This window comes from Myotis daubentonii, chromosome 3 (genome assembly GCF_963259705.1).
Source record: "Myotis daubentonii chromosome 3, mMyoDau2.1, whole genome shotgun sequence".
NCBI lineage: Eukaryota > Metazoa > Chordata > Mammalia > Chiroptera > Vespertilionidae > Myotis > Myotis daubentonii.
This window is the reverse complement of record NC_081842.1, coordinates 8854181-8865448: the sequence shown is the minus strand read 5'-3', so window position 1 is coordinate 8865448 and position 11268 is coordinate 8854181. Positions and strand designations below refer to the sequence as shown.

At 50.9% G+C, this 11268-nt stretch overlaps 1 protein-coding gene across 1 annotated transcript; it reads left to right on the top strand.

Moving 5' to 3' along the window:
- Positions 1–9613, top strand: SUMO3 (small ubiquitin like modifier 3). Its single transcript, XM_059686683.1, has 4 exons — positions 1–164; positions 3949–4077; positions 6600–6671; positions 8224–9613. Exons 1-4 carry the CDS (start codon positions 144–146, stop codon positions 8314–8316), a joined length of 315 nt encoding a protein of 104 aa, XP_059542666.1. The 5' UTR covers positions 1–143; the 3' UTR covers positions 8317–9613.
- Positions 9614–11268: the final 1655 nt, after the last annotated feature.

The following is an 11268-nucleotide window of genomic DNA, read 5'->3' as shown; positions in this document are numbered from 1 at the left end:
ACTGGCGCGCCAGGATTTGGGGGGCAAAGCGCGGCCCCGCGAACAGTTGCGGCGGGAGAGCGGCGGGCTGAGAGCGTGACTCGCCCGCTCCCGCGCTGTCTAATTCCCTGCCGCCGCCCCACCACCCGCAACCGCGCGCAGCCATGTCCGAGGAGAAGCCCAAGGTAAGGGCCGGTGGGCGCGGGCCGGGCTCTGCGCTCGGCCCCCGCCCGCGCCGCTCCCTGCAGCCCCCTCCGCGCATTGGGCGCTCTCCGCGGCTCCGCGCGGCCTCCGAGGCCAGGGACCGCGGCGCCGGCTGGGCCTCCCCGCGCCCGGGCCTCCCGCCCCTCCCCCCGCAGTCGCGCCGCTGGGCTCCCCTCCCCCCGTCCGGCCAGGCTCCGCCCTGCCCCGGCCCAGGCTCCGCCCCCACGACCCAAGCCGCTCCGCCCTTCGCTTAGGCCCCGCCCTTCGCCTAGGCCCCGCCCCCGGCCCCAGCCGCTCCCACCCCCGACTTAGGCTCCGCCCCAAGTGCTCGCGCCGGGCCCCACTGCTTCCCCCAGTTCCCCGCGCGCTGCTGGACCTCTCGCCCCGCTTCCCCGGCTCGGATCCGCGGAGCCTACGCGGAGCTCTGAGGTGGAGCGGGGCGACCCCTTGTCGGGGCCCTCCTCGCCCTGGTCCCCCGCAACTGCCGCCTCTTACCCGCCGGGACACGTCGTCTTCGGGACCTCCCGGCCGCATCCAGACTCCCTCTCCCGGGAGTCTCCCGCCGGGGACCCTATCCTCTTCCCGTTCGGACCCCAGTTGCGGGGATTTCGGACACACTCTCCCGCTCCCGCCATGACCCCTCTCGGGGACCGCCCCCCCCAAGACCTTCATTGCGGGGGCCGACCCCCACTACGCCCCTCGCTGGGGACCCAAGTCTGCGATCCTCCGGGCGGTGTGTAGCCTGGTCTGTGCGCGCTGCCACCTTTACCATGCAGCCCTCCGCCTGCCGCTCCGCCGCCCGCCCGGCGCTGTGCGCCCGCTCTCCTCTGCTGTCCCCCAGGGTGCGCCCACTCTCCTCTGCTGTCCCCCAGGGTGCGACCGCCCGGCCTCCCTATCGCTGTACCCACCGGTCCCTATGGCGCCCCCTGGTGTGCACTTCTCTAGGACACCGATGTTTTGTTTTGTTGTTAATCCTCAACAGAAGATAGTTTTAACATTGATTTTTAGAGGGAAAGGGAGGGAGGGAGGGAGGGAGGGAGAGAAAGAAACATCGATGTGAGAGAGACACATGGATTGGTTGCCTCCCGCACACGCCCCAACCAGGCCTGATGGAACCTTTCAACCCTCAACTGGAAGTCGATCCAGGACCCTTCCTTCAGTAGGGAGGCTGATGCTCTAACCTCCGGCCAAGGTTCTTTTTTTAATTTTCTACTTATTTTTTCTTTTTAGGACTCCCCCCACCCCCAGGGCTTCTTTAAATTTTTATTCATTTATTTATTGCTTTTGGGGAGAGAGAGAGAAACATCGATTTGTTGTTCCATGTATTTACGCATTCATGGGTGTGTACCCTAATGCAACCTTGGCTATGCTGACGACTTGCCAACCAACTGAGCTACCCAGCCCGGGCCTAGCACAGTGATTTTCAACCTTTTTTAAATCTCACAGTACACATAAACTTATCACTAAAATTCTGCGACACACCAAAAAATACATTTTTTGCCAAACTGACCAAAAAATAGGTATAATTGTGATTCATTCACACCAGATGGCTATTGGGTTTGCTGTTGTCATTTTATTTGACAATCTAAGGGAAAAGAGGTCAGTGCCCTGACTAAATAGTCAGGTATTGCATGTTTTAAAAATTCTTGTGGCGCACTGGTTGAAAATTGACGCTCTAGGGCAGTGGTTCTCAACCTTCTGCCCCTTTAAATACAGGTCCTCATGTTGTGACCCAACCATAAAGTTATTTTTGTTGCTACTTAATAACTGTAATGTTGCTACTGTTAGGAATCATGTAAATATCTGATATGCAGGATGGTCGTTTCGCCGCCAAAGGGGTCGCAACCCACAGGTTGAGAACAGCTGCTCTAGGGTTTTGGCTGTCAGTCTGTGGGGAGGTCCACAGCTGTTGTGCTAACTACTCTTATTAAAAACACTAGAGGCCAGGTGTACGACATTCGTGCACTGGGAGGGGAGGGTCCCTCAGCCCAGCCTGTGCCCTTTCGCAGTCTGGCAGCCCTTGGGGGATGTCCAACTGATGGCTTAAGAATGTCCAGCAGTTGGACAGCCTTAGCGCTGCCACGGAGGTGGGAGAGGCTCCCGCCACCGCCACTGCGCTAGCCAGTTGGCAGCCTGGCTTGTGGCTGAGCAGCACTTCCCCTGTGGGAGTCAATGACCACCAGGTGGCAGCTCCTGTGTTGAGCATCTGCCCCCTGGTGGTCAATGGGTGTCATAGCTAATGGTCGTTCCACAGTTCAGTCGATCTGCATGTTACCCTTTTATTATATAGGATAGGAAGGATGTTTCCAAAGCTTTTGGTCTGCACTGTCAGTTTGTTTACTGACCAAGAGGAAGATCTGCTGTTGAGTTGAATGCTTTGCACACAGGCTTCCTCTGATACCAGCCTGGTACTAGAGATTGCAGCCCTCAAGCATGTCACACTCGCAGGCATGCCTCGTTTAAGTATTTAAGTAAACAAGGCGTGTGCCCGCTGGCTGAGGGTGGGAGCCAGCCCCCTCCCTGCCCTGCCTTGAGTCAAGATTGCACTGTACTTGGAGCCGCCTTTGCTTTGTACATTTTGGTTCCAACTCAGCCTTTTATACCACTCCTCTCAGCCTGGTCATTTGGCCAAATATAAATGCCTTTCTTTGTTTTCTGGGTGGCTTCCTCTTACTGAAGTTTACATACAATGAGATACACACTATACTCATTTCTCCAGTGGGTTTAAACTTAACTCTCCCACATGGTCAACTTCCATGGTCCTTTCAGTTGAATAAACTTGTTTGAACCGTGTCCAACATGACTAAACAGTGTGCAGTGCCCTTTGTGCCTGCTGAGGGGCCCTCTGCTCTGGACTTGGTGAGGAGGGGGCAAGGGCCCCAGCCCTCCCAGCTGGGAGGGAAGGAGAGCGATATGACTCCTCCACAAAGCCAGCAGCCCTGGCCAGCAGCGCTATGGTGGTCAGCTCTTCTGGGGACGCACCAACAAGGGAGCATGTGTGTCAGCGGGAGAAAGTACAGAATCACTTTGAGTTCCATCAAATCTTTATTTTCAGATTGATTCGGGTCAGTTTCATCATTTTGCTCAAAGATAAACTCTTTATTCCCAAACAGTTAGTGCCAGATAAATGAGGTGGCTCTGTGACTGCAGGACCCTCACTGGCACTGCACCCTGCGGGCACGTCACTCTGGTTCGTAGGAAATGCTTCTCAGACTGAGCTGCTGCTGCAGGACACAGACTTGTGGCATCCATTCCATGTGTGGTTGCTCAGGAGCTGTGAGTGAGCCAGGAATTCCGTAAGATAAAGTACTGTGAGTGTCCCTGACCAGATGGGGCTGATTGAACTACACGGCGTCGGCAGCTAGAAGGCGGAAGGTGCTGCTGCGCAGTCCGCTCCCCCAGGAGGACGGGCATACCTTGGTTTCCCTCTGGCTTCACAGAGTCATCTGTGGCTGACGTGGACTTTAGTTTTTTCTAGATTTATTGAACAGATTTTTTTTTTTCTTTGAATTACCAATCTATGAACTCTGTAGATTTGCATTGCATTTCCTTACACATGAATGCTTAACAAGTAGAAGTTAAAAATAATTTCTGTGTAAAAATAAAACCATCACGAGTGACTGGATTGCTGGAGAGTTTTCGGAATTAGGTTGCTTTTTAATGACTTAAAAAAAAAAACCTCCAGCAATTACCTAAAGATGTGCCCTTTAAAAGAGTGGTTATTTTGGGACATGGCGTTGAGGCCCAGTGTCATGTCTCTTGCAGGAGGGAGTGAAGACAGAGAATGACCACATCAACCTGAAAGTGGCCGGGCAAGATGGCTCCGTGGTCCAGTTCAAGATTAAGAGACACACCCCACTGAGCAAGCTGATGAAGGCCTACTGCGAGCGGCAGGTGTGCCTGTGGGCTGGGTGGGACTCTGCTGTCACCCCATGTCCAGGCTGTTCAGGGCTCCACTGTCCTGGAAGTGCGCATGTGTGTCTGCACATGTGTGCATTGGTGTGATGCATATTTGTGTGTGTGCATGTATGTGTGTCTGCACAAGTGTGCGCACTCCTTGGTGGCCTTCTCTCTTCAGCCCTCTTCATCTCCAGGTTGTGCCCATCAGCTCTTGCTTCAGCAGGCCAGGCACAATGCTGCCTCTTCCTCTGGGGGTGGAGTGTGACCACGTCTGCTCTTGGATCAGTGTTTGTGCGGCTTCCTTCCTGGGAGATTGCAGAACAGGGAATTTGAGTGCAGTTCCCTGGCTCCTTCACACGGTAGCTGGAAAACGCTGTGGAGACACATCCCTCATCACAGTTTGGTTTCCACAAAATGCTTGATTCTTCCCCTTTACTTACCAGTTTTCAAAGTAATGAGCTGACTCACTTGCGTCCTCCCACAGTGACCAGTTAAATTGAGCCTTTTCAGTTGTGATTATTTGTGTTAGTGTCATGAACTTACAGCTCAAATGCATCTGTGCTTCATCCCTGCGTCTGTTTTGCTCTCATCATGCTCCATGGACTCACCTTTGGTCCTGGCCGATCCCCTCCACCTGGGCCCCTCACTCAGTGGGGGAGGGACCTCACTGCTGTGGTGTGATAGGTGCCCTGTCCTCTTCCCCAAGGAGTTCTGGGTGTGCGTGCTGCTCCTCACGTTTCACTCCAGCCCGGAGCTCCCTCTGCCTGTGGACGGCACAGCTCCTGGCCTCTTGGAGTTGGCGGCCCTGACTTGGGGTCTGATAGGAACTTCTAGGCATCACCCAAAATCAGCTGCCTGCTGCACCTCTGCCTCCCAGACCGTCTGTGCCTGCCCCTCCCCTCTCAGGGCTGCATCTTGTTGCCCCCCCTCCCACCCAAAGCATCCGGGCTTTGGAACTTGCAGCCCATCAGTAGCACCTATTTTCTGCTGGCTCGTCCCCTCTTCTGTTCTTTGTCCTGCTGACTATGCCTTTTTAATTTCTTTATTGATTTTTTTTAGAGAGAGAGGAAGGGGGGGGGAGAAACATTGATGTGAGAGAGAGACAGATCGGTTGCCTCCGGCATGTACTCCAACTGAGGATTGAACCCGAAACCCGGGTATGTGCACTGACTGGCAATGTAATTGGCAACCTTTTGGTGCACGGGACGACGCTTAACTAACTGAACCACACTGGCCAGGGCATCTTTTTTATTTTTTGTCTTTTCAGCAGGGTTTCAGGAGGAGCCGAGATGTATGTTTTAATCCCATCTCTCCTGTTTAAGCAAAATCAGAGCTGCTTTTAAAAGGGCAATGTCTTTGCACCCTGACCATGTTTACCATTCCCTCAAGATGCAGAAAGTCTGCATGCGCTCCTTTTTGGATGGAAAATGCCTTTCCCCCTGCCTTTCTCAAGGCCACAGCCATCGGGACTGCTTCCAGTTTCGTGCGGTCTTCTTGTCACATGCCTCTGCCACCTGACCTGTTTCTGTCTCTGAGAATTTTTTAAGGGGGAAGGTGGCGGTGCCAGCCGTTAGGAAATCCTACTTGGCTTCTGGAGGGAAGTGAGAGGGACCAGTAGGGGCAAGTGCCTGGAGCTATAAGTCGCTAGAACAGTAGTTTCTGAAGGTGCTGGTGTTGGCCTCACATTAAATGCATTGTAGGCCCACCAGTAGGTTTTTAATCCACTGGATCATCCACCTGCACATTCAGAACCCTCAGTCCATGTTCTATTCCGTACTTTTTATGTCTGTATCTATTGACTTGCATTCTAGTTATTCCTTTAGCCCTGTTATTCGCTTCACAAAGTCTCTTTTCAGCTGTGTCCGATTTGCTGTTTCAGTTGTCATTGAATTTCTAATTTTAATTTCTAAAATTTCATGTGCTTTTCAAGAAATGATTTCTTGCTAATTTTTGATAAACTCTTACGCAAAGATATTTTATATTACTTTTAAAAAATTATTCTAACATATCCACTTTTTGTAGGTATATTAATACTAAAGTATATTCTTCAAGTTTGTGACATTTTTAAAAGGGGAACTCAAGTGCCTTGAAACTTTATTCTTGAAATTCACTGAATCCTGGTTTAATTAAAGTGTGCTACTCAGCAAAGAACTGTGTTTGCTTCTGCAGCATGTATGGGGCCTTTACAACCTGAGGACCCATTAAATGAAAAAACGGGTTTTGGCCTTAGCCGATTTGGCTCAGTGGATAGAGCGTCAGCCCACGGATTGAAGGTGCAAGGTGCCATTCGGTCAAGGGCACGGACCTGGTCAGTGGGCGTGCAGGAGGCAACCAATCGATGTGTCTCTCTCACATGGATGTTTCTCTCTGTCTCTCCCTCTCCCTTCCATTCTCTCTAAAAATCAATGAAAAAATATCCTCTGGTCAGAATCTTGGTATTTTGGTGTAAATATTTGATGTTTTTGAATTAATGCATAACCTAGAAATATTTAATTATATTTGCCTTTTCTTTTCAGGGCTTGTCAATGAGACAGATTAGATTCAGGTTTGATGGGCAGCCAATTAATGAAGCAGACACCCCGGCCCAGGTATGAAAGCAGCTTCCGCATCTTGAGGCCATTTCAACCTGCATTTGACTAATTGCTGTTTGAAATATTCTTGTTGAGGAGCTACTGATGGGTGTTCATATGGGATACCTTACTTTTTCTTAATGTTCTTAGTTATTAGAGTATTTAACATATTAATCGGGCAGTTCAGTGTTTCAGATGAGAATGATGCCCTTTGTTGGACGTCCTCCAGGCTGGGAGGTGCAGCGGGCGGCCTGGGGGCTTAGCAGAGGGGTCCAGGCAAGATGGGCAGATGCACTCACACCCCCTGGTGGTCTGGACATGGAATTTGTAGTGTTAGTCAATTTGTGGCTAACTTATTGGCTTGCTTCTTGTGCCCTGTAAGCATTTGTGCATAGGGGTATGGATGGAAAGTAGTGTGTACCCCTTCATTATCGGTCAGGAGTTAGCTTTTGCTAAGCCCGTGACACGTCCCCCCCTCCCCCCAACAGTCTCAGTGTCGGCCCAGCATATTGCATTGCATGGCCCCACAGTGAAAAGTTTCGGATGGAGCTGGAGGCCGAGGTTCAGTCTGGTTCTTGTCATTCATCAGCTGGATGACCTGTGATCCAGAGTCACCTGCTATTGGGGTCTCACTCAGTCTTGCCCTTCACAGAGGCAGAATCCATTGGGCCGGCACATGTAAAAGAGCTACGTATTTCTGCTCAGTTGAGGAACTCTGCTGCTGAGATGGTGGTTGGCTTTGTGAGGCTTTCTGGGGGCTTGCACTGGGGTGGGGGGCTGGAACGCTCTTCTCTGGCCTGTCACTCTGGCTCCTGTTCAGGTAGTGTCCACAGCAGCACAGGGCCCGCTCACCCGGACCTACTTCCCTGTTTTTGAGAACGTTTCTGGGAAATGTTACTGCCTCCAGCCCTGTTTAGTGTCTATGATTTGGCAGAAGTTCTTTTGTCCCGAGAATGGACAGAGGTCAGGGCAGATGTCCATTCCCGTGGTGTCAGGAGCAGCAGGTGGGGAGCTTCTGCCCATCTCTGGCCTGGTGTTGAAGGGAAGGGACGGGGAGCAGGGGTGCAGCCAGCAGCTGGCCCCTTACCAAGGGTTCTTCTTTTCTGACTTGGTTTGCTTTGGAATCCGCCGTCCACTGCACCTGCTATGAAGTGCATGGCTGGCCCCTGCTGGTCCTGAGGACTTAGCACCACTCTGTGGATGTTCCTGATTGGGATCTGATTTTGTGTAATTTTCAGTAACAATTTCAGATACTTGTTCATTTTTTAATGAAACCTAGTTTTTCTGTCACTTAAAGTTAGTTTTGAATATTCGTTTGTGAATTTTGTTAGGGGAAGGTTGCAGAATAGTAGCTTATTGGAAATCCTAACCAAAGCCTCTTCTCCCTGATATGACCTAGCGACCCCGGAGCAACCCACAGAGCAAAGGTGTGGTGGGGTGTTGTGCGCCGGTGCGAGGGAGACACTGCAGTGGACATGTGTGTTCAGTTGAACAGTTTTTGTTCCTGTGATGGCGAGAAAACTAACAGATTTCCCCTCTCTCACTGTGCCTGTCACGTCGACCCTGCCAGTTGGAGATGGAGGATGAAGATACCATTGATGTGTTCCAGCAGCAAACAGGAGGCTCACGGGCGACTGGCTGCCTCTTGGGATGTGGTCTGTAGAGGGACCGGCCCACTTTGTCACCGTCCTTGCATTTGCTGTTGAATAGTGAACACGTGACCATGCCAATCACAAAGGAGTCTGCAGGAACCAAGGACATCCACAAAAATTCCTTTCCTCTCTGACATACTGCGGGTGCAACTCAAAACTGTCTGCAGGGATGAATCCTTACCTGAACCGGGCCAGCCAGTGTCATGTTTGTTTAGGAAAATGAGTTGCAAGGTTTTGGGGGTTTGCTTTTGCTCTCATTTTTGTCTTTCCCCCTCTCACAACATTTCCCTGAAGCTTGTTGTGTGAATGTCCCTTTTTAGTCTAGACAGGGATCTTATCCCAGGTATTGAGTAAATCCCCCTGCGTATTCCATTGTAGAGAGCTCACATCATCAAAGTGGGGGTGCTTTGGTGGGCCGTTTTGGGGGCATTGTGGGGAGACAAACTTCCACTTACTGTTTCTTGTAGGTCCACTTCCTGTCTTGTAGGTTTTTTCAATGCTAAATATTGCAAGTTTAAGTTTTGTGAGAATATGGTAAAGTTGAAGGGAGAATACTGGAATGCTTTTTAAAGTAACTGAGTCCCTCAGTAGCACGGGCCTGGGCACTCTGGTCCTTTAGCTCCCCTTGGGCAGGGGCAGGCCCGGGGCCCCTGCTGGTGCATGGGCAAAGCAGGGTGCAGCAGAAATTGGCTTTTCCCCTTCTTTTTTTTTTAATTTTTGAATTACAGTTTATATTCAATACTATTTTGTATTAGTTTCAGGGGTCCCCTTTTAATAGAGGAAAGCAATTGCCATGCTTCTCACTTGGCAGTAGTACTGTGGCCTCAGATTTCTTCCAGTGTTTGCTCTGATGAATAATTATGGTTTCTATATAACAAAGTACGATTAAGTATTGCTGATTTTGCAGTGACTTTTTTTGTGTCAAAGAGCTACTTCAAGTGTGGTTACAGATGGGCCCTGTGCAAAGATGACTTCACTTTGTTCTCACGGATGTGCTCTGCCGCTTTCCTGACATTAGCTGTGATTTCATTTCTGTGAAACATTTTGGAACCTATACCTATTAAACCTTCAGTTCTCCTCCTGCCCTTCTGTATGGAACCCCTGCTGCCTGAGGGCCCTGCTCTGCCTCCTGGTACCCGAACAGTGCGACCTGGACCATCATCTCTTGCTTGCCCGGAATCTTGCCTTTCCTTTGTGTTTTGCTGTTGGGGTGTGGATGTGGTGTCTGCTGGCTCTGCTGTTTGTTCACAATTTGTACATTCTTTGTTGTCCTTTACTACTGTAAACAGTAAATATAGTTTGATATTCTGTCTCTTGTATTAAATATTGCATTTGGAGTTTGCGGCTGACTGTCACAATTCAACATCTGTAATGACCATTCAGCAAGGCCACTCAGAGTTTTGTTTAAAGGCTAGTTGCTGAAAAGTAAGTATTCATCTGTTGCCTCCCCCACTCCCTGCATTCCTGGCAGAGTGCCCGTACTGGGCTGGCACCTTCTGAGGAGTCCACACACTCACGTATCCCAGAGCTCTCCAAAACTAAACTGGCTTTGTGATGCCGCATGCAAAGAGGGTGGGTTTTGGAGGCAGCTGATTTGGACATCCGTAGCCTCTCAAGTTGTTTGGTGCCTTACTGTCCGACTAGTTTTCTTCTGTGTGATTGACACCCTTGCTTGCTTTGCAGCTGAGTGAACTGCTGCTAATTTGACAGAACTTCCCAGGGGACTGTGCTGTGACAAAACCAGGTTTGAAAATGACCTAGCTGTTTTAGTTAGTCCTTCAGGTGAGGTTAGTACAAACTGAAAGATGAAGGGGAGCTGGGATATAGCACGTCCACTCTCGCACCTGATCATTTACACCAGCCAAAGAAGATGGGTTCCAGCACATTACAGGGACTGAGTAATTTGCTAGGTGCCCCGGAGAGTGGAGGTGGGGGCTCTGCATCCGCAGAGAAGCCCCTGCACTCCTCCCTCAAGCGAGGAGAGGAGAGACAGGCTGAGTTTGGGACATCAGAGCAGTGCTGCTTGAATTCCCACCCACTGCACTGAATGTAGATGGAAGAAAGAACAAGGCATGTCCTTGAGGTTATCTTCTCTCTCAAAATTTATGCAAACTGTGCATTTGGAATACTACCTCTTGGTATTAATATTTTAAAAATATTTATAGGCCCTAGTTGGGTAACTCAGTTGGTTAGAGCGTCCTCCTGCTATGCCAAGGTGATGGGTTCGATCCCCAATCAGGGCACATAAGAAACCAACCAATGAATGCATAAATAAGTTGAACAACAAATCGATGTTTCTCTTTTCCTCTAAAATTAAGAAAATGTATTTACATAAATCGAACTCCTAGGATCTTAGAGTTAAATTGATGCTTCAGGAGGAGACAGGCACTATTTATCCTGCCAGTGGTGCCAGGGTCCCAGCGGGCACAGCCCCATTTCAGCACTGAAAGGCCCTCATCCCAGGAACCTCCCTCCCAGGAAAACCCCAGTAGGTGTCACAAGCTCCCAGCTGGGGAAGCAAGATATTGAGGTTAAAACTACCTTCAACCGGGTTCAGCTGTGAGAGGCCTTTCATACTTCAGAACGTTAGTTACCAAAGGTATAAAAGACACTAACTTCATCCTGAACTTGGCCTCCCCCTGTGATGGCCCAGGAAGCCCTCACATATCACGCCTGCTCCTCAGAACCCAGGTCATGCTGGTCAGCGGGCTGGCCGAGGCTGGGGGCCCCGGGGCCCCCCAGGTCCCTCCCTCCGTGGGGCCGAGTCTGGGCACCCCCAGTGGTGGCCGCGCTGGCAGAAAAAACCCGCCACCATCGCCGACCCGCTTTCCAAACCCAACCCCGGTCGGAAGGCATTGGGGGCGTCACTGTCTTGGGAGCCGGTCTCCTTGGGCTGCCGTTGGGCCGCGTCAGGACTGGCTCCTAGCGGCGGTGGCACCACCGATGGCAGCGCCTCCATTCCG